General features: G+C 38.6%; 1 protein-coding gene across 8 annotated transcripts in view; it reads right to left on the reverse strand.

Moving 5' to 3' along the window:
- DNAJC6 (DnaJ heat shock protein family (Hsp40) member C6) overlaps positions 1 to 24,646 on the reverse strand; it is a 482,733-nt gene that overhangs the window by 121,871 nt on the left and 336,216 nt on the right. For all 8 annotated transcript variants that reach the window (XM_069232500.1, XM_069232501.1, XM_069232498.1 and 5 more), the window contains 4 exons: positions 22,226 to 22,419; positions 22,044 to 22,124; positions 11,996 to 12,427; positions 1,790 to 1,942 (listed from right to left, as the gene is read on the reverse strand). In XM_069232500.1, coding sequence (XP_069088601.1) covers positions 1,790 to 1,942; positions 11,996 to 12,427; positions 22,044 to 22,124; positions 22,226 to 22,419 — 860 coding nt within the window. The remainder of the gene's footprint in view (positions 1 to 1,789; positions 1,943 to 11,995; positions 12,428 to 22,043; positions 22,125 to 22,225; positions 22,420 to 24,646) is intronic.

Below are 24,646 nucleotides of genomic sequence, written 5' to 3' on the forward strand. Positions count from 1 at the left end.
GGCTGATGTGCCCAAAAAAATATAAGGTAATTGTTAAAAATATGTGTTTTTTTTGTCTCAAAAGACGCACATTACCATAGCAGTCCCTGGTTGTAAAAATAACTACATTTTGCTGATGTGTTCCTTGTAAAGGAGCAAAATGTCGTCATACATAGTGGAGTCAGACAATGGCTGAACTGGGCTGGATCAATGGCCCATGCTGTATGCTGCAGCAGGTAGAAGGAATATGTGAATTACACTACAACAGGATAATTGACTAAGAAAGCTGGCTGAAAGCCCCTACAACTAAGTATATTATACATGTATTTTTTGTAAAATCAGAAACTCTTGGCTAAGAATATACTCGAACAGAGTTGCTTTATCTTTTGTCACATATATTTTTCAGGTGATTTGCCAGTTATTGCTCCCTAGTTCTGCTGGGCCACTAGCTGATTGATTTCAGATGTAAAATAGTACAACAGAATTGGACACACACACACCCAAAAAGTTGATAGAAAAATGGTGAGATTAAAGTATTTTTGTGGGCTAATACAAGATGTGATTGACAATCTGCTAAAGCAGTACCTGAAGTCTAGAACAAATGACAGTGCAATATGTTCTCCATGAATGGCACAAGCGCCAAACACATCACACTCTAAAAGGTCCTTGATAAGCAAGCCACCCAGCCAGGTTAGTGAGAGTGCTTTTGAAAAAAATGGTTCAGCTCACCAGCAGAGCACTCTTGATATGGCAGGTGGAAAACTGACAGAACTAGGCAATTACTGATTGCATATTTATTAGAGGAAGGTTATCATTATTAATTTTACCTAATTTTGCATAAATGTATTTTTCTATACTTGGCACACACACACACACTCACACATACATACATACATATTTACACGTGCACTGGATTCCGGCCGTCCAGTGAAAATAAATTCAACCCAATAAAACTAGTGATTTGAAGAATTAGGGAAACATACATTTACACTTTTGTTACTACACTGGAAATGACATTAAATGTCAATTGTTTTACTATAGTAGTGCCTAACTAATTCAATAAATCATTGATTATTGCATCATAGATTTCATGGTACAAGAGGGAACACCAGGACCTCTAACCCCAAGGCATATTTATTGTACTTTTTGGGCTTTCTTTAAATTTAATTCCTAGCGTTCTGGTTTCAATCAATCAGTGATTTGTAAAGCACACTACTCACCCATGAGGGTCTCAAGGCGCTGAGGAGGTGAGGAGAGAGAAGGTGAGGGGGGGGGTGTGAGGTGCTGCTACTGCTCGAACAGGTTTAATAACTTTGCCTGTATGTTCCACAAGTCAAATGAAAAAACATTATGCCATAAACCACGCAGAGAGATCTGCGAAGAGTAGTATCAATTGTTTAGTACTTAAGAGAGTCGAGGGCCATCACAACTTACTTGAGACTCTATCTCTCATGATTCCTAGCCCCAATCAACACGTACCAAATGTATAGTTTTGCAACAGGTTATTCCCTGATAAATGTTAAATAGAAGCATACATGTCATGATTGCTAAAATAATATAGATAGAATGTTACTAACCTACTTTATTGAACATATCAGTCACAACATAATAATAAACACACACTACTGTCTGCTGGATACTTTCATTGCAAGTTTCAACATTCTTTTTGCTGCTGTTGGAAGAGTCTTTATTGCCATGCATGGATATATGTATGTATGCATTTATGTTTAAATGTGAGTATATAAGTATGGTTATAGTAGGTAAACTTGGCACTTGTGCAGATATATTATGTATATTTTCAATGTCTTACCCATTTTAAAAGGATCAATTTGCATTGTTGGTGAAGGACTTCTTGTGGTCTGAAGAAAAGGATCACCAGTTGTACCGGAACCCTCAAGGAATGACCCCAACAAATCTTGGCCAGGCTTTTTAGGACTTGTCCCAAACAGATCAAACACTGCTCCTAAAATATTGTGAATACGTTATTTTGGGTTGATAACAGACAGTGCAATAGTAAGCATTTTCTTTAAAACTCACATTTAAATAAATATTTGAGAGCATTTTCACTATGACAAAACAGAGGACTTCAATTTTTGGTACCCAACTAGCAAGTACTACATTACATAACATTAAATTACATTAGGACCAGTAAAGCGCATGGCTACCTAAATGGTTTCCCAGAGCTAGCCTCCTCCTTAGCCCGGGTCTTCAAGCCATAATCTTGCCAAATTAGAGGGGAGATCGAAACAGCCAGGATTTTAGCTGAGTCCTAAAGTATTTGAGCAGCTTACATGCTCTCAGTGAATGTGGTAGCTCATTCCAAAGCTTGGTGACAAGAAACGCAAATGTCCGCCCACCCTTACAGGGCTTCCTGATCCTAGGAACTATTGCCAGATCCTGATGGCTAGATCGAAGAGTGCAATTTAGACAGTACCCAACTACCAACTGTCTCAAGTACACAGGTCCTCTATTGGCAAGGCACCTGTGCATGTAAAAAACAGTCTTGAAGTGGACTCGCCGTTCAATGGGGAGCCAGTTTAAGGTGTGTAGTAAAATGGCCAAAGGGGTAAATTTGGTGCACAAAGTATGTGGGCTGCCACTGTTTGGACTACTTGAAGCTGTTTCAGCAAAGCTTCTGCTGCACCCAGATATAGTATGTTACCATAATCCAGCCTGGAAATCACAAAAGCTTGGACCACAGTCAGTTTAATAGGAGCAGGAATACATGCCATGATCTTCCTCAGCCATTTGAGGATTCCAAAACAAGTGGCCACCACCTTGTTTATCTGGTAACACATAGTCAATTTGTTGTCTAGCCACACTCCCAAACTTTTCACTACCTGAGTTGAAACAGGGGGCATACCTGTGTTTGCAGGCCACAGACGAGGACCCCAAAGGTGGGGATGATTGCCCACAAGCAGAACCTTTATCTTGTCCCCATTAAGTTTCAGCGGATTGGAGTTCATCCATGCTGAGACTTGGGTAAGTCAGATGTTAAGAACTTTTGCATTGCGTTATCGTTAGTAGATAAAGATACTACAACTTGGATGTCATTGGCATAAGAAAAAAGTGAAAACCTATGGGATTCCACAATCTCAGCAAGTGGCCTCACATATATATTGAACAATAGTGGGCTAAGGTGGAACCTTGCAGCACCCCTGAGGTAGGGTGATGGTGTTGGTGTCAGTGCACCTGAAAGATGCGTTTGGACAGGAAAGAACTGAGCTGCGACAAGACCCTGCCCTGACTACCCATTCCTTCAAGTTTACATAGCAGAGTGAGTGGTTCACTGTGTCAAATAGAAGAATCAGTGCCATAGTGCAACCTGAGCCCACTTGGCCTCGAAGATATTCTGTAACACCGAGAAGGGCCGATTCAGTGATGAAACCAGCCCTGAATCCTGATTGCGATGGACACAGTGTCCCATTGAGCATAAGACGTAAGTTGTTGATTAACATATTTTTCCAACACCGTGGAAAGTGTAGTTAGAAGTCAGATGGGCCTGTAATTTGACCATGTGATAGGATAAAGGTTAGGTTTTTTAAGTAGAGGTGTAACAGAGGCCTTCTTCCAAGCTACAGGGACACACCCTTTGGTCAGAGAGACATTAAGGAGTTTGGTAACATGCTACAAGACTGTCTGATCTTAATTAAGGGATTTATCCCTTGAATTTGCCTGATGTGTTCCTTGATCAATCTAACATGATAATGAGGCCTTATAAGAATTTACTTTAAGAATATTTGAACAGCCTTGAGAAAGCCCCAGGTATATATATATATATATATATATATATATATATATACTACTAAGGGGTGAAACGCATGTCGGCGTTTATTAATCTTTTATGCACGTTATAATGACTCTTCAACATCTATGTACTTCAAAATAAACTTTCATTGGATGCACTGACATGGCTGGATATGTTACCCTCAACTAGAACTGAAGGTGAAGATATGAACTAATTAGTTTATATATGGTTTCACCAATACTCTGTTGCTATGCTCCAAGATTGGCATGTCTAATTAAGCTAAAACAGAAGGGGGGCAAGGATCAAGTGGAGACACTGACCTGTCGCCACCAATGATGATGCCACCAATGATGATGTAAAAGTAGTAACCACCAATGGAAAAAGGTATGCAAAACACCAAATGGACATAAAGGAAAATCATCCAAACTAGTTGTAGATGCCTCAGAGAATGTGATTTGAATATCCTCTTTTTCTTCAAGATATCTGCAATTTTGTCACATTGGTCCTGTGAAACAAGAGTCGTAGGGGCTGTCGCAGCTCGGTTACAAAGATTTCCTACCATCTTAAATAGGGTTTTGTGACAAGCATTAGCTACAGCAATTTTATCCGTATAGTATTTAGCTCTAGCAGTGTGGCATTGTTTCTAATAGTCCTTTAACACTCGCCTATAACTTTGATTAACCTGCATGTTAAAGGATTTTCACCACGTTCTTTCCAAGCCTTTATAAAAAAAATTAAACTGGTGCAGTGACTCATTGTACCGCAGGGCGGGAGGAAGAATTCTGTGATGTTTCTTACATATAATGGGAGCTAGGACATCCAGGGAGGATCTAATCAATGTATCTACATTTGGTAAGTGTTCATCTAGCGATTGCCTCGTAACAGGATGATTGGCTGCCAATACTAAATTAAGAGCAGGGAGATCTAGCTTCACCGAATTCCTGCCAAAATGTTTTGGCTGGCTGTTGTAAATAGGAGCTCCTGAAAGGTCAGATCATGGTAAAGGAAATGGCTGGTCTGTCTGCATGTCACTGAGTTTAGAAAAAATGGGATCCAGCAGATGACCAGCAACTTGGGTGGGAGATTTCGTAGTAAGCTGCATGTCGAGAGCAGCAAAATCTTCAATGAAAGATGTAACTTTATTACAGGCCACGTTATCAAAGTAGACATTGAGGTCGCCTAGGATAGTGAACTTACAGTATTTGCGGACAAGTGAAGCAAAAGCTTCCAAAGCTCTTGAGCTCCAATTTGAAGCATTGCCAGGTAGGCGGTAAATGAGGGCTCCTGTCAAGGACAAATTAAAAGTCAATGATAAGGTAAAGCCAAACGCTTCACAATCTGGAATCAACAGGGTATCTTTTTTTACATCTAAGATGCTCTTTAAAAACAATAGCAATGCCTTCACCTTTTTTTGTTATCTTGGTCCAATCGTAGTATTCGATAGGACGGGGTAAGGCTATGGTTATATCAAGCCCTGAAGCAGAGTTTAGCCATGTCTCTGTAAGAAAGACTGCATCTGGCCGCTGGTCTGTCAAGAGGTTATACAAATCCCAATGATGCTTCACTAATAACTGATATTTGAGGCTGAGAAGTTTAAAACCTCCTCTGCCACAGGTTGCGTCAGCCTTAACGGTCATAGCCTGGGCTAAGGGGCTCATGGCACATTTCGAAAACTGAGATTGTGGTCTTAAAATTGCAATAAAGGCAATTCCTAGTAGGTACTGCATACTTTAAGTCAGAAAAAGGGGAGCAGGTTCTAGATATGGATGGTCGCAATGCATATAATTGAGCAGTGGAGTATAAGAGCCTACCAGGGATATCAGAGGCAACATTCCTGACCCCTGGCCCCAGTCGGGCGCTGATTGATGCAGACAGGCTTGCCTTAGACACGCCTTCAGCATGGCAGTGGCACGCCTTGAGCATGTTTCTGCTGCACATCCGCGCCACGGCCGAGTTTAAATGTGCTGGCATGGGCAGAAGAACAAAAGTGGTAATTCAATTCCCCCCCAAACTTATAACAGTGTCCTTTCCCTCAGAATAATTAATTTGCATAGTTTTAACAAATTTTTAAACACAGCAAAACAGTTTTGAAAACAGTACCAAAGCAGAAAAAGGTTAAGCTAAAACACCTTAGCTTTCAGAGAAGAGCCAGTAGGTGCCCACTACGGCCGCAAGCATCATGGGATAATAGCAGTTCATGCTTATTTATTGGGCAAACAACTCACATAAACGGTCAACAGTCATTGAATGCACAGAATACAAGACAAACATCAGTCAAATCTAGGACATATTTTTTTATGTATGCTTCCCATCTCAAGTACAGTATTTTGAATTAGTAACCATTGCCTTTTCATTGTATCACTAGTTTATTTCAGTTTTCTTTTTAAGGCACATTTTGCACCAATTCTGAGATTAGGCATGTGGTTTGTTAATTCTTAATAAGGTTCTCCTTAAGTTCCAAATTTTATAGATCCAAAGAAGGTAAAAATGTTCTGGGATTACTATTGAAGATAGAATTGAGTACACACTGCACATATTTAGATTTTTTAAGGGTACATTGTGGTCTAAACTAAGGGCTACCTTCACCTGAGTGAGTGAGTGAGTGAGTGAGTGAGGTGTATCTTGGTGCTAGAACTGGAAACCTCATGAAGAAATATGAAAAAAAATGCCTTAACTGATGTAGGAGTGAGAGACCTTAGTTAACACAGGAGATGGGCTTTAAAACCTTTATGGAAAATAGAGAGATTGGGAGTAGGTCAATAGGCAGATGCTTTTACATTTGTGGGATCTCAACAGAGAAAGCCTTGCATGTAAATTGTGGCAATGAGAAAACCTGCAAGTTCACTGAAGGACTATCATACACAGGAACAGAAAGGAAGAGTTTAATACAGAGTTATCTGTTACCAACACGTAGAAGGCTCTGTGGGTAATCTTGTGGTGATCCTAACATCAGCAAAGCCTTCAGCAAGCTGACTTCATTCTAAGAGATAAAGGATAGGAATTACTGATGTGGACACCTCTATTCCCAGATCCTACAGTGCTCATTCTAAGGGAGGGACAAACCTGGCTTTAATGCTTTATTAAATCATTTGGATTTTTTCCAAGAAATTACATTCAAGCTTAACACACAACTGCTGACTGGGAGAATCTGAATTGTGGTGCAGTCAGGTTCACCAACCACCATAGCCAGTGACAGACTTAAATGCCTGCAAGATTTCCAAGCCAAGAAAGCACACCTTAACTTCAAGCCAGCATTGTTTGTAGGTTCTCATTTTGGCCCAGTAACCACTATGAGGCTTCTTCAGAATACGGAAGGTGTCATTTGTGCTCAACTTGCCTAGTGGCCAGCCTTTTCATTCTCAATGTTGGAGTAAAATAGTTATTCACTTTTGTTGGTTCACTTGCCTCATCTCGATGCCAGCAAAACCTGGCTAAATGTATGGATAAGGAGTCGAAGAAGGCCCTGAATAGAGAATATAATTTGAGGGACACAAGGGGTTGAAGTCCAAAAATGGCCAAAAACAGAAGGCTTTCTCCACATTCAATGTATTATACTACTGAGTTAGACAAATGTTGCCCTGAGCCTGCCTCATTGCAGGCATAGTAAAACCCTGGATACTTAACAGAATCAGAAACTATTAGACTTGCTACTTCTACTGTATTGGGTAGAAAAAGATGACAAATAGTGTGGCAGCAAGGCTGACTTTTCTGTGAAAGTCCTGCTGACAACTAAATGCTCAATACCACCAGGGCCTGGGTAGTCAATACATTCTTAAACCAAAGACTGAACTTTCCAAGAGCAATAACATTTGAAAATGTCCCCACCAAACTGCAAACAAACTGTATGAACTCATCAAGAAACCCACAAGGAAACAAAGAGTGGTGATATACCAGAACAAACTAAATTTTGACACACGGGGAAGCTGAGTAATGCATACTAACAACTCCTCCACTAGGGTGTCCTTAAAATTACCAATGGACATAATCGGGTGGCATTTCATTGTAAGCAATACATGTAGCCAGGTTTCAGTAAAGAATACAAGGTCCTACCATTGTTTTAAAGGAGCATATCAGTCTCCCAACAGTGCTAACTGCTAAAGACGATACCATATGCTAAGCTTGCTGCAGTAAGGTACTGACCCTGAGGTTAGCTTAACAGACACCATTTCTTAGAGGAAGAGCGGAGGCAATTCCATGCACAAACTACACAGACGATTCATAATTTTAGGAGAAAAGATGTAGTAGATGGTGAAATTTTCTCAAGTTATCAACCAAGGAAGAGAGACTCCCCACAACCTGTGTGATGTTAGCATGGACGGGTTGTGGACAAATTTACATTTGGCACACATGCTGTGCATAACCACACAGCGACAACCTCTAAACATTTGGCAGCTGCCCAACACAAGCCCTAAAATGACCGAACCACTGGAAACTGTTTCAGTAAAGCAAGAGATTAAAATAAAGAAGAACAGTTGAGATCCTCAACATTTGCTTCAGCTGATGCAAGCACAGACATTAAATACTCTTAAAAGCACAACAGTTATAATCCCATCTGCAACCAATTTATAGTGATTCTAAAACATAAGCCACAAGTCTTCATGATAGGCAGGAATTACTGCATCCAGAAAAATATGAATATGAGAGCTAGAAAATTGAACAACAACAGCTGATACATAAGGTAGCAGCAGACCTGGTTGTAGGGCTTTGTGACCATCTCTAAATAGGCACTGGCTGCTGCAACATAAGCCTCGGAGAAACTATGCTCACCTTATTCACATGAAAGACAGAAAGTAAATACTTTGAAAAACACACATTTGAATTCATTTTGAAATAATTTTATTGTGATTGTAAAACAAATTGAAAATCATTATGAACCGAAGGAATTATTTTCTCTTCTGAAAAGTCAGAAAAAGAGGAGAGAGCTGGAAATTGGAAAACAGAACAGCTGACATCTAATTTAGATTTGCAAAAAGTGTTGCCTTTGATAACAAATGACAGATACTGATTCAACAAATCAATATCTCTGCATAGTTATAGTAAATGAAAAAATTTACACCTGTAGGAAGTCTGCCAAGTGTGTAGTTTTTCCACAGTCAGACTTATGGGAAACTGGAAGAATAGTGGATGGATCCTGATGAACATGGGGGTGGTGGTCATGAGGAATTTTAGGGAACACACAAAGTCAAAATTATGTTGGCATTCACAAGCATTCATAATGATGTTTAAACATTCTAAAAGTGCATCTTAAAAATGTAGCTAATTTGAGCTGAGAGATTTCTACAAATGGAAACCATTTTTCATTTGTAGATAGAAGAGGTAAAAATAAAAATTATTATTTGTCCATTTCCCCTAAATGTTTAATCTCCTGACAATATGTATGCATGTGTACAATATGTATATGCATGTGTACAATATGTATACATCTGGAAATGTTCATAATATGCTCCTTGGGAAATTATGACACAGATGTAAGTTAACAATCAATAGATTTATGTGTTTCTTTGTTAGTCAGTCTCAAAGACTCTGGATATGTACTAATGTCTCAGGCTTAGTGAATTGCTGCCAATATTAACCGTGAACACTCAATATTCAGTTGTTTGAAGTTGCAACAAATTGGTTTGTACTGTTTTTTAGCTTCTCTAATCTCGGTATAGGAAATGTGTCCTTTTCTGAATGGTCACACCATATTTTTGGTCTTTTGCTGAACCCTACCTTTTTGCATTTTGGCATATTTAATTTACAAGTAAGTCTCCGGTATATGGTACAAAGTGTACCTTGGTCTTGTAAGTTAAATGCCATTAGTAGACTGTAGCACATAATGTGCCATTCACTACAGTGCAGTGTAAACCATGACTTCAGGCTTAACCTGTGTAGCATGACTTTGGCAGTATAAACACAACAATTCAACCTGAGAAAATGAACCCTTCTGACAGTTCAAAACCTCCTTTATAAATATTAATAAGTCATCCATATGAAGGTCTTGTCGCCCACAAGGCAAAGTGCATGGTATTTATAATTAAGACATGCAGAAATTTTATGTTAGCATGTCCTTAGAGTGGCAAGCACCCAAAAGCTATTTTTGGCTGAGGGAGGCCTAGCTGTCCTATGTAGAAAACAAGAGTTCAAAATCTTAACAGTCTGTCTCGAGAATGGGACTGCATAGAAAAAAATATTTTTAATAGTTATAAAAATACAATTCAATGGAAAAGTCAGATTTTTTATAAATATTTAGGAAAGGCAGTATTTAGAAACTAACCTTTTCCCTGCTTAAAGTTCCATAAGGCTAAATTTGCATCTGCTTTCCGACTTCTGCCAGACAGTAATTAGAATGTGAAAGGTGTGAAAAGGTGCAAAGTGATTCCTGGGAGCAAACAATAGACTGATATGAATAGGCAGTGATGACTCTTCTGAATCTGCCAGAATATGTAGGGTGTGGTTGTGAGCATCCTTTTTCACATTACAGTGTCAAATTCTGCTGCAATGTCAAATACTGCTTGAATGTCAAATACTGCTTGTCAGGTCAGCTGGGTTTACATACAACACTAGGGGTGCAAGTGAAAGGAAGGAAAACCGGATGCCTAACCAATTCTTGTGTATTCACTTTATGGTTGCTGAAAACACCTCTTTTGTTGTACCAAGCTTCTGCCTCTGAGTTTAATGTGGGTACACAGGCTGCCCCAAACTTGATTTTAGTGTTAGATGTCGGGGAGCAATAGGATTACCATAGTATGCTCTCCACACAAACCACCAGCACTCAGAGCCCAAGTTTAGTGTGGGCAAAGACTTTTGGCATCTTGGAAATTCCCAAAGAACCTCCCAAAGGACCTGAAGAAGATCATAAACAATATTGAATCTGCTGTCTGCAACTTGAGAAGAGACCTGAAGGAATGTATTTGCTCTCTCCTCTGCCCAGGACAAATGGGTAGACTCCAAGGATCATATGGTTTCCCTTCTTGCAACTGTCCAGCTGAACCCCTGGCAATTGGACATTGGCTTGGTCTTCTGGTGGCCTCTGCTTAACATCTTTTGAGACTCTAAGTGCCTCCCCTGAGGTCCTGGGGGGAGTTAGAAGTGTACTCCTGTGGTAGAGTGGGCCTTAAAGAACTAAAGTTGAAAGGCAAAATCTTTTACCAGGATGAACCTTGTTAGTATATCAAACATGTGCTCCATCATAGTTAGTGTCAAGGTGCACTAAGGGCTTGGTCTATCGCGACCATTGACCTTCATTTGCACTTTATGCTACTGTGCACTTCTCCTGCTTAAATTCATATCTCTGGTTCCTCTTTTAGAATTTGTTATTTTGACATCTTGTTCTTTATTCAGGTTTACCCTATTTTTCTCATTTCAATTGGGATTTTTATTGATTTGCATTTCAACGTTATCACTGTTTTGGTACAGCATAAAAATGTACACATTGCCTTAACTGAGGTGTGTGATATAGCTATCAGAAGGTTGAGCTCAGGTTAATTTACTGACTTTCAACGATCAACCTTGACAAAGGTTGTTATTATTCTTTAAGGTGGGTAGTCAGTCACCCAAAATATTAATCCAGTTTCTTACATTCAAATTGTCTACAAAGTTACTTATGAATCCCACAGGGCATTTATTGTGAGAGCAGTTACGTCATACATGTGAAATTCTGACAATTGCTCTTAACTCTGCCATATGTCATTCCTATTAATGATGATCAACCTGTGAGGAACAAGCATGTAGATAGCTTGCTGGCAAAAGTAAATGGGAAAAACTGAGTGAATTGGATAGAGTCAAAACATATTTGGTGTTTCAATATTAATAATCTGCAAAATTAACAAAGTTCTGAAATTCCCCACTATAGTTTTAAGGAGATGTCCAGGTATGCAATAAGGACATTTGTTCTATTTGAATGTTCTTAGGTAGAAACTTGCTATGTCATATTTGGAAACCACATGCTGCAAGTCTTGTTAAATCCAAGTATTTCTACTGCACTCAATAACATGGTTGACAATTGTAAACTATATAACTTTGCAGATATTTAATGTGCATGTAACATCCAATGTATAAGATACTGGGCAATTATTATTTTGAGTAAGGTTGTGATTTCGGAGATACCCATCCTAGCAAATATATACCCAACTACACATTTTTGTGCTGGGTACCTCTCTTGGTCTAAGACTTTGCCTCTAAAATAAAGCTTAAAATGAATTCCTTGTCCAATGTGATTAAAATATCAATCAATTTAGTGTGCACAATATTTATGAAGGTGGTTCCTGCAGATCCCATTTACATTACCTTCTCCTATTTTTGGCACTGGGGATGGTGATGGTGAAGTTGTTGATTTCCGTGGAGTGGATTGAGCTGAACCAGTTGCAACACTATGAAAAAGGTCATCAGTTGATGACTGTCCTGCTTGAAGACCCCCTGCAAACAGATTGCTTAACAAGTCTGAGTTAGAAGGTGGGGCTATTGGCTGAGAAGAGAAAGCTTTGGTTGGTTGACATCCATCAAGGCCCAACAGGTCCACATCTTCTGGTGGTGGAGGAGGCACCTGAGGTTCTTGTATTTTGCTGTGCTTTGGTGTTCCATGTGGTTTTTCTGTACTAGTGTTGCTGTGCTGGCTGGACAGAGACAGGAGTTCGTCATCTGACTGTTCACTTTCTTCATGAACTAATGCAGCTCGGTCTTCAGAGTTGGGGTGAGCACCAGTCCTGTCAGACCTTTGATCTAAAATAAACATAGAATGTATGTTTGGACATTCATAATACTAACAAAATAGGCATTAAATGTTTTTTAAAGTCATCAATGCATGAGTTTAACTTACAATTTCACACATATTTGTAATTGTAATTATTTAATGTTTTTCTTCTAATACAGCTACAGATTCCAAGCCACAAGGTCATCATTCATTGGACCTCTGATATACCATTCCTCAGCACAATACATGGTCAGCTTACAGGATTGACTATCTAATTGCAAGGACTGTGCATTAAGGCTACGTCTTCTGACAGTAAAATGAGTGCAATATAATCATGCAACCGCAATCAATCTTATCAGTCAATGTTAAGCCAATAATGAATCAATACTGAGGATGTACTATTTACAAATGAATAATATTTATGGTTTCCAACATTGTAACATCATCAGGCGCCTGCTAAATCAGACAGTTTAGACCAGCCCATTGTCCTGTTAGCAGCTCATGGGGTAAGAATCTGGATCTATCCAGTTCCAAACCTAACATAAGGATAAAATTACCACTCTATATTGTGTTAAAGTGTAAGCACTTGTAGACCTCTTTTTCATGGTAAATTGATAATTTTCTACATATAACTCTCCACATGGTATAAGCCGTGCTACAATTTCTTTTCTTTGACAATGTCTACAATGTCCTGTTATTTCCTTTCTATTACTACATACTGTAGACTATGTGACGTGATAATGAGGGTTTCTGGGATCAAAAAGTATAAAACACCACAAATGAAAATATTTGCTTTTTAGAAGTAACTAGAAAATATTGAACTTCAATGCACTTTTACTATTTTCACATCTGCTGGTTTTAAAACAGTACTAATCTAGGTACTTTTCTTTGATGGATGTTCCTGCTAAGACCCACTCAGACCATGATAAGTCACTTAATATGTCCTTGTGACCATCTGCAATGTCCCTGGACCAACAGAACCTACTTCCACTATTGGTTTGGTTCGCCTCATATGGCTTAATTTCACTATTCACTGCATGTGTCTGAGTAGTGGCCATTAGGTTCACAGCTGAATGCTCAGGTATCAGTATTCTGGCTCCAAAGATCACTGTACAAATGAATGCTTCCAGAATCAATGTCCTTTTGTAAGTGCTGCCCCAACACACATGTTTAGTTTCACATCATCTGAAAAGCATGGATCACACACCATATCATGAATATCATAAGGGCCAATGCACATTCTAGGAGAAGTCTGTATGTGGTTTAGCTGAAATTGTGCTACCTACAATGCGTGTAGTAACTCATAAAACCCACAAATTAGTCTATGAGCTGTAAAAAGTACAGCTCATAAACATGAAGAGCTACTAACTATAGACCAATCAGCCATATTGATAATTTACAAAAAAAAATTACACAACAGGTTCTTGATAGGCTGTTGGAGTGGGTCGACGCCAACAATGTGCTGTCTCCCCTTGAGGCTGGTTTTGGACCCAAAACTAGCACTTTGGACCAAGTCTTTCGGTTGGATTTTTTTATATTGGAAGTACGTATTTCTTGTCAAAAAAAATGTGTATGTTGCTTTTGTGGACCATTGGTCCACGTTTGACTTGGTTCCTAGAGGAAAATTGTGTGAGGCTTTAGATAAAGAGGGCATGCCTAGGAATATAATACATATTCTAACACAGTTACACAAAGGCACCTATGCTCAGGTGAGATGGGGTAATCAGGGAGAATTAACCAACCATATTCTCATACAGCTGAGGGTTCACCAAGGCTGCGTCCTGGCACCGACATTATTCACTCTATATACAAATGAGGTGGTTCAAGCCTTATCTTCCTGTCAGAATGACGCTCCCACTCCAAATGCTCAAAAAAATCCCCATTTTACTTTCTGCGGATGATTCTTTCCATATCTCCAAGACACTAATGGGGCTTCAGATCCTTTTTGATAGGTTCTTAGCTTTTGGTGCAGACCGTGGTCTGGAACTGAATATCAGCAAAACAAAATTGATGGTATTCAGTCCTAGGCCAGCTAAGAGAAGCACAATCTCAGTTGATGGAGTCCCCTTGAACAAGGCAGGCTACAAAGATTATCAATAGGATCGAGAATAACTTTAATTGGGAATACCAGATTAGCAAGAGCTCTTTTCTCTTACAACACAGGTTGGGTGCCATCTTGCTCTTGTACAAGAGTACTAGTGCAAGAACAGTATCTCTGGCCCTCAAGATCTATCAGGCAAAAGCCCAAAACGCTGCTATTTATGGTGCAGCGGTATGGGGCTACTAGAAAGCTTAAAATTGTCTGTGAGAGAAAATATTTTTGCTAGAGCATTACTTGCTTGTCCAGTTAGCAATCCCTTTGGCTCCTATTTATTTTGACCTAAGTCTTAACCGAATCTTAGATATGCTAGTTTTAAAAACTTTGTTATATTGGGTAATGATTTGGTCCACCCCGGAACTCAGTATTTACAGGGATTCAATTTCTGATCTTTTAAAAAGGCCTAATGCAGCTTCCATCCCATGGCTCAAGTATGTGTCCAACTTGTTCTGTAAGTTAGATCTTTGGAGCTATTGGGAGAACCCCCATGGTCTAAGTAATGCCCAGATGCAATCTCTGAAATCAGACTATTGGGCTTATGTTAGGAAGAATTATCTTCTTGATTTAACTCCTGGGCGGTTGACCAATCAATTTTTTAAGTTAAAGTGGAATCTCTGTTTTGAGTCTTTTTTTAGATATTATCCCTAAACCCCTTGCCAAGAGCTTGTATATCCGCTTTCGTTATGGGTGTTTGCCATTAATGTCTTTTACTAGTAGCTGAAGGAAAACTTATGCATCAAACTTATGCCTGGCTTGTGGCGCAGCCCTGGAGTGGGCTAAACATCTTCTGTTTTTTTTGTACAGCTTACGCGATTTCCCGGCGCAAGTTTATTTGCCCTATTTGCCGGAGTCTAGGCATCAGACAGTATGTTACAGCCTTCAGAATTTTAAAAAGTGACACTTCTATTATGGCGCAAGCAGTTAGCAAGTTCTTAGTTGCCGCATGGCATACACATACCTGTTTCTCAAAAGAATGTTAATCTCAATTTTGCAGAGATGGCTGTATCTTTTATGATATTTATGGTTAACATAATCTGAGCGAATATGCATGATCAGTGGCACGGGTCTATGGGGACTGTTTTCTATTGCTGTTTGTATTTATATGATGGTTTTATTTTTTATATCTTAATATAGAGTATCTTGCCCCCTATATATGCTTTGGTGTTTTTAATGACCGAATAAAGCTCTGTTTGATGATGATGATGAACATGAAGAACCAGCCACTGCTCCATGTTTCTTAGTGTAAGCTGCAGACAGCCCAAATTAAGCCATACCTAGAGCATGGACACCTTCTGAGTTTGTGCATCATCATGTATTTCTTAAATACCTGAGCTACTTTTTTATACAGCAACATTGTTGATAGTGACCAAAGCCCCTGAAGCTGACAGTATGCATATAAATTCCTTTGTACGTTTCTCCCCCATGATCAGACGGAGGAGTAATAAGTCTAGATCTGACAGTAATAATACATGTCTTATCAAAACCTTTGTTAGTGTCTTAAGACAATGAACAGGGCAGTGTGAAGCTGCCTTGTGAGAACAAAATACCAAGCACCAACAATATATAGCTCATGTCCAAAGCAGAAATACTCCATTCAGCATTATCTTGCCATAATTTTGCATAGTAAATGGTCTCCTTTTAATTTTTGTCTGCTGCAATCAAATCTTAATGAGATATAAATTAACTTTTCCATCCATGCACACCCTCGACATGATGTCGGGCTGGCCTGCTGGTAAAAAGGAGTTTGAGTGTTGGGAAATTAGAAAGGCACAGGTGTAGGAGAATTAATATAAAGTTACTCAAAAGCAGAACTTCAAGGAAAGGTTTTAAATAAGGGTTGTTAGAATCTGGAAAGAATTTAAGAAGAACTAACAAGAGGAATGAATGACAGAAGAAATTAAATGAAGGCAACGTTCCTTATTAGCGATGGAAAACACCGCCCCATTGATTTTTAATGGAGCAAATATTAGTGAACACTGATAAGCACTGATTTTTTAAGTTTTTGAAAATATTAGAAAACACTGAAAAAACGGCACTATATTTCACAACAATAGAAACTGAAAACAGGAAAGCCTAACTGTAATGTACATACCATTTATAATTTCGATGTAAGCATTATGTTTATTATCTATAGATGTACGTGAACTCAAATTTAACTTTTGGGAAAATATTAATGAAAACTAAAATAAAACTAAAATAAACTAGCAACTGCTGTAAATGATTCGGGGAAAGACATCATAGGCATACCAACTGATCAACAGAAACTTGTTGCATGCAACATGCGCAACCCTACTCTTGATATACCACACTCTACAATTCAGTATGAATCTCAGAAATGTATGCATTTTTGTAGTTGACCACTGACTCCCAAGTCTGAGCTGCACAGGATGATAGTAATTTAAGTATATACTAACAGTTTAAAGTGAAAGTTATCTTTAGAAGTTTCACTTGGAGATTTAGGGCTTGATTTGGAACTTGTTGGATGGGTTACTCTGTCAGAACGGCGACGGATGACCCGTCCGCCAAAATCTTAATCCCATTTTATCAGCCCTGCCAAGTGTTATTCATCTCGCATTAGAATAACACATTTCCGGTCATTTTTTTTGCATTACCGCAATGCCAGAGATTGTCACGCAAGTTCTTAAGTGCAGTAAAACGTTCTTGTTCCAGTTTCTCACTTTGCTACGTAAGCTTCAAATAGTGTTTATCAAAGGCTGCAAGGTGGTGCTGGTGTATAATGGGAGGTATAGGATTCTTGATATATTGCAATAATTATATGGTTCCCTTGTCTTCATTACTTTATTTGGCTTGCCAGAAAGTGTCACTCATGGTAGTTGAAATGTCACTCATAATTACACAGACATTATGAAAATGTCACACATAGCAATCTGAAACCTTGGCAGCTATGGTTTATCTAATGGGATTTCGATTTCAGTGGATGGGACATCCGTCACCATTGTGATGGAGTAAACTGTCCGCCAAGGAACATTTCCAGCAAGGTAAGTTAGACATTGGAGCATAGGCCAATCTTGTATTTGTGCAGAGGAGGTCAGATCCGAGTTAGAGATCACATCCTCATTCTTTATGTTACGAGACAGAGCTGTAGCTCCCTGAAGGGTTACACAATACAAAACAGAATTAATGAAATCACCTTCTCCTTTGTGCTTCTCAATTCCATTTTTCCTGTCTTTGAGCCAATAGGTTTCCTCCAGTCGGTAGTACACCTGTTCTTATTTTCATGAGTATATGTGTCGGATGTTTTCTCCATTTGGAACTGTACTGTCCAACATTCTAGGTCAGTGGGCAGACATAGATGTTGAATATGAAGGGTGACTGAATCATCACAGTGAATTGCATGTACTTCTTCTCTAACTATCATAGGTCTGAAATGAAACTATTGTGGAGTTGGTTGTATTGCTCCATGTAGTGAGGATAATTTCGGGTCGATTCCCTTTTTAAGATTTTGTTCGTGAAGACAATTCTGACTAAGACTGGTGACTGAACTGTAAAGAGGTCAAACATGGGGCAGTAGGCAGCATGGATGCTTTAGTTTTCTTTGTTTTCTTCATCTTCTCAATCAGGTGTTTTACAGTAGGTAACACAAATGGCAAAAACTATTTTGTGATGGATCAGGGGAATGTTTTGGAACAACTTACTCCACTCTTTAGGACTTTTGTTATAGAAACTTAAAGAACATCAGCAGTAAGTGCAGGGTTACAGAGTCCTGTGGGTCTCTCAGTTTGCAAGAACCATTGATTATTTGCTTCAGTCTATTGACTGCTTCATTTTTGCAGTTGTAATAGTATGCATTTCCCCTCTTCCCATCCACTTTTTAACATACCATTCACCTGGTTCTGCACAAAGTCATTTCTGCATTAGCATTGGAATTGCACCACTGATATTCAAGTTCTTCTACTTTATATCATTTGCAGGCAGGAGGAAATGTATAATATTGGTGACATGGTCTCGTTATGTGACATTTGCAATGTTTTACATAGAGAGGTGCACCGTCATTAGTGAGTGACTAATCCAAACATTTTGGTACACTACTAAGTTTATTAAAACAGTGTTATTTGTGAATACTCGAGGTCACATTTAAGAAAGGATTGTGTTCCGCTTGCACCACACAAAGTGATGCAAGGGTAATGCAATCCTTAAGTGAGGTTTACTGTGCCACAAGAAGCGAGCTTCGGTGAATAGTAAATCCAGCATAGTAAATATGGTGTAACACAATGCTGAATTGTGTTACTATGCCTTGGGAAGGCATTCCCAGGGTGGAGCTTTGGTGTTCTCATGCATACAACTATGGATTTTGGTGCATTACCAAATTTACTACCAGTAGTAAACCTGGGAATGCATCAAAAGAGTACACCTTCCCAGGGGAGAGTCAATGTATAGAAATATCTTTACTACTCTTTTTTTCCTCTTTCTATGTGTGCTACATTCTGCAGCACCGGTAAAGAGAGGAAAAAGCCTCAGCAGATTGTTTTTTTGTGCAGAGGAAGTGTCCTTTGCTGCACAAAAACAATGCTGCCTGCAATGCAGACACCCTTGCACCATGATGCAAGGATGCCTGCGTTGGCGCTAGGCTGCACTGTGTGTTCCAGAGCTGGGAGAAAGCAGGAATGAGCCATATCTTAGTAGATATGAGCATTCCTGTCCTCTCCTTGTGATGCAACACAGCAAGTTGTATGCTGTATTGTGCTGTGTCACATCCTTGTAAATCTAAGAGCCTGATATAAAGATTATCACATGGTCATCTGAGTTTTTCTCTGAAGGTGCTTCTGGTGATATGGCAGGAACACATTTGCAAAAAAGTTTGTCATGGTGGACCTCCTGGCATTTTTCTTTTCTTTGAAACAAAGCAGGGTTTTTATTTTATTTTTTGTAAAAAGTACTCCTGACTGCCATGCAGGCCTACCAAAGACAGGATGGGCCTTTGAAGACCAAGACATAGTGGTTTTATGGCATTTAGGCCACCAGTAACCAGTTTAGGCACATCTTGAAGCCACAGAGAAAATAAGTGGCAGATGCTCAGGAATTCCTCTGATTTTGGTTTACTACTACCTCTCACCTCTAAAAAAGGCCCGGCTGCATGTGAGTTACATTTCACTGCTTCATGAAACATCAGAACACTCATGGTTTCTATTAATGGTGATGTTTAATTTGATTTGTATTAATCTGATGTTCCTAAGTACAACAGGCAATATTGGTAATCATGAACATTAACCATACTCATGGCGGCTGATTTTACAGTATGGCATCAATCATATGAAAATAAATAATTTCAATTTCTTAATAGGATTCCATAGACTGGTCTCTAACCACATTTAAACAGTATATGCATTCCAAATGTTAACCCCCAAAACTTCTTGTCCTTCATCTCCCTCCTACACTCTGACTGTTGTAAATCTGTGTGCAAGCAGAAGACATGTTAAATCCAATAGTAGCTTTCTTCCCAGGCCAAGGCCTGCAGCCCAGATGCATTTGTAAAGCAGGATTGTTGTCCTGAATAGGATAAACCAGTTTACTTGCAGGCAGTGCTGTCTATGTAACTTGAGAAATATAGCTAAATGTTGTCTTTTTGCCATTTACTGAGGAAAACTAACATTTGTAGAATCTAGCAACTTAACTTTTGGCAGCTATAAATATGGAGCACTCCAGTAATCTAATCTAGACCAGATTACTGCTCTTGCCAGGATTACTCCATGATAAATGACTGCAACAGTAACCTAGATAACAAGTTAAAGAAACAGCTTTCATTTTTTTGCTAACATTGTTTACTTTCTAGTACATGGAGTGGGAGTGCCCATAATTATTCAGTTAGCCTTAACTTTATGTGTAGGTGGTGGTGGGGGCAGTAAAATATATTTCATTTTAAACAATTATAATCTATCAGTATTTTTTCTATGCTGCTCCTAGGACCAGTGAATACAAGCTCAGTTATTTTGTAACTGCAGGCAAATCAGTGATCATAGCTGCTTCTTCAACCTATATTATCCAGGGAAGTGAAAAGATAGCTGGTTGTTGCTTCTTCAGCATTACTATGTGACCTCATTCCACTAATTCTTAAAAGTTGCATGTGGGGGCAGAAACAGACTTTAAACATATGTGATAAAAGTGATCATATTGCAAGAAATCTCCAATCTCACGCTATCATGGGTGTCTCAAAAGATTCCATATATGTCTTCCAAGAAGGAGACCAACCTTATTGCCCAACAACAAGTCTGGGTCCCATTATGCAGGGATTGCAAGGGACTTGATGTTGTGAAAAATGTTGTGATATTACTGAAGGGAGTTCTTTACACTGTAGACATATGGAAATATGAACATCTTAAACATGACAAAATGTTTTCATTGCTAATTGAACACCTGAATAATTCTGACTGAGAGAAATTATCTTTTAGCTTCAAAGTTTGCTTATTTGGAAGCCGTCAGAGTCAACTTAATGGCAATATGTTTGTCCTTCACATTGAGACAACTCTGGTCAGAGTTAAGGCATCAGAAACTTAATTTCAGTTTGTTTAAGTCACCAGAAATCCAACCCCAATTAGTGGAGCATGATTTGTGGATGCTGAAGGGAGCAACAGTGCCAGCTACAGGAAGGAGTTAAGGAGGTCAGCATGAAAACACAATCACATAAGAGGAGGACTTCAAAGATTTAGTCACAGATTACATTTGTAAAGTCTAGAGAGAATAGATGGAAGTTAGTTTGAAAGGGCTGTATGTACAAGCCCATTTTTTACTTTTGGCTGGGTTTAGGACACGGATTGATATCTTCTGTCTATTAAAGGAAGGGGAAAAGTATTAATGGAAGCGTAATAAGGGGAAGAAAGGAATAACCCTATAAGGAGAAGATTTTGAAGTCTTCTGAAAAATTATAGAAGGAGTGGTGGTTAAGTAAAAGACAGAAATGTCCTAGAGCAAGGAGATGGTTGGGGAAAGACCTTAAGAATGCTGGTGGGTGAGGTAGAATAAAGTAGGGGGTGATGTAAATAAAAGTGGATTCGAGGCAGGAAGAAAGCAAATTGGAGATATTAAAGAAAAGGACAGAAGAGACTGGGCAATATTTAGTGGATACGTTAGGTAGTAGGTATTAAAAGACAGTTGTGACATCACCTCCTCTGATGACGCATTTAAAATTTGTGGGTGCTGTATGCTGAACAAAACGAGGTCAACAGGTTTGAGCTATATTTTGGCATGGCATTATAGAGGAAACTGAGAGGCATATGCTGAACTGGAACAATAATACTTTTATTTGAGATTTGAATGTTAGTAAAATACCGCCATTAAAAAAATGTTTGTGTCAAATTTCCCTATTTATATTCTTTTTGATGTGGAAAAAACAACTTTGGCATAAATGACATTGTGAAAAACAATTCTTCCATTTAATCATTTATCTGCTGCTTTAATTTCATTCTGCAGTAGTTGCAAGGCTTTGAACTCACACTGTCTTATAGTTCTATCCACAATGGAATGTATGCAAGAAACTGAACATAGCTGTCAGAATGCACATTATCTGTAATTATTATTTCTGTTGAAGGTACCTTGCCAATTCAAAGATGGAAAGAATGCACCTTGCCCTGCATTTCTTAGGTTATCTTGAGGTACTTCAACAGGAGGCCTACCTGAAAAACACATACATTCATTCTTACATGACATTAGGCATATGTCAAAAGTACAAACTGGATTCAAGAATTGTTAGTTTGACAAGTAATGGGTCTCCTACCTCCAACTGCAAGAGCATCTTGATGTTCTTGCTGAGAAGAAAACAGTAGGTTGGGATTGATGTCTTTTGTAACAAAATGTTCCCAAGGAGGTGTTAAATCTGTCTGTCTATCAGTTGCTTCTATTTCGATGTCCAAGATCACATGAAAAAGTTGTGGATATTTTTCTGGAGAGTCACAAGCATCCAATTCAGGTCTGTATGTCAAACATAAACACTTGTACTTATAAATTAAATTGTATAATTATCTGAATTTTAAAAATATCAATAAAAAACAACTTTTGGATAATGTGTTGAACAGACCTGTCACCCCTATAGAGCACACTATAGTGTATGGCATGCTTTATATATCAAGGGCTCACTGAGAGAGGTAGAAAAGTTAAAAGCAATGCATTAGTGAAATATAATTCCCATAGACATGAAATATATATGAAATATTTAGGATAACAGAGTGCATAGAAAATGAACGGTGTATTCATGTATGCACTGTTGTACTCTTAGGCCCTTAATCCCATCTCTTTCTTCTGCATGCCTGGAACATTCTTACCCATTAAAGGAAGAGCTGCACTGTCTGGCATAACATCAGTAACAAACCTGGAGTGCATGCAAGGTACTAGCGTCTTCTTGACTATATCATCCACAGGATCACAATGTCTTTCTTTCCTTAGTTTTGTGTCTTTGCCTGAACAACTTACCTTGCTGAGCACTGTTACCTGGAGCTTTACTCATGCTGGCTGGTTTATTTTATTTACTTTTGTGCACCCAAGCTCCTGGTGATGCCATAGCTACAATGAGACAGTGATACACATAGATTTGTGGTCCGGTTACAAGCTAGTCCATTGCAGATTGAGGGTCTTTGCGGCATGTCTCCCACTAGCCTTTCGTTCTGAAGTCAATGAGTCATGACACTTATGGACTGTTTCTTTTGTCTCTATCTTCCTTCTCTTTTTGAACCCTGTACAATGATTCAGATTCTGGAGTTACATTACAGATATTATTAGACTGATGGGGAAAGGGGTGGGCTTAGCATCAAAGTTGTTGGCCTGAATTTCAGTGAAATCCTGACACCACTTTTAAGTGATTGCTACATCGGAAGCAATGAAATTACATTATAACATGAAAACAAAATATCTCTAGTTAAATGTGCCATTGTTTGAGGTCTGGCTAACAACAATAATGTGTTTTATGCAGGCAGGTGTCACTGTATTTGGAACATTATTTTTAAATTACATTTAATAATGGCAAAGGTTTTTAAGATTTCACCTCACAAATTTTGGAAATGTAAATTTAACATCTACTTTTTACATATCTATGAAACTTTACCTAACTGTTATATTAGAGTAAACACACTGAAAAGTGTTTTAAATATTTCAATGGATTTAAGGTACTTATGTACTCTTAAGTCTATTATGAAACCCAGACAGACATACCCACAGAGGAAAAAAAGCTTCTTTGGTGTTTAGCTCTTACAGAAATGTACACCACTGTTAGTGATCAATAGCACTGAAAATATTACTGCAGAAAAGCAAATGAATCTCCATATGGCATCCTTCTTATTGCTAGTAAATTGAGATTTATTTTTGAGCTGTCATCAATGATGTCATGGAACTTGTCATGAGTGATTTAATATGTAAGGTCATAAGCAGTCCTAACCATAACTGGTGAATGTAGGTGTGTTTTTTTTAGTTCAAAACGTTAATGTTGTCACTGTCATATTCACCTAACTATAACGTCACTTTAAGCTTTGGTGTTTTCAATTCATTTCTAAGGTTTTTTTTTTAACAAAATACAGATCATTGTATCACTCCTAACTATAACGTTACTTTAAACTCTGTTTGTTTTCAGTGAATTTCTATGTTTTTGTTAAAACAAAAACAGATCTGTTTGTCACATCTAACTATAACATTACTTTAATGCTTTGGGTTTGTCTAGTGCATGCCCTCCAGCTGCATAAAAGCCCACAAGGTAATGTCTCTATTGATCTTGTGTATGTGTAATTTTGGCAATGTGATTCTTCCTCGAATGTCTTCATAGATAAATTGGTGACATCATGAATACTCGTATAGAGAAGATGACAAGACTAAAGACAAAGAGCTGAATCTCCACCAAACAAGCACTTCTCCTTAATGATATGAATTAAGTGCTTCTTTTCCTGGTGGAGATGTCCTCATATTCCTCTGTATCAAGAACGCACCATCAAAATCAGCAGAAAATGTGCTATGGTTACTTTGGAAAGTTGGGCTATCCATCATCTTAGAAAAGGGCAGGAACACTATTGCATACTACTAACAAGGACGGGCCGGGGCCAAATCGGCAGCGCTTATAGGTGATTTTGCGCATTTGCATTCTCAACAGTAATTATAAGGGAGAACCATGGACTCTGCCCCTAATCCTGGTGATGACAAAAAATAACTAACTTGTCTT

Source organism: Pleurodeles waltl, chromosome 4_2, assembly GCF_031143425.1.
Source record: "Pleurodeles waltl isolate 20211129_DDA chromosome 4_2, aPleWal1.hap1.20221129, whole genome shotgun sequence".
NCBI classification, from domain to species: domain Eukaryota; kingdom Metazoa; phylum Chordata; class Amphibia; order Caudata; family Salamandridae; genus Pleurodeles; species Pleurodeles waltl.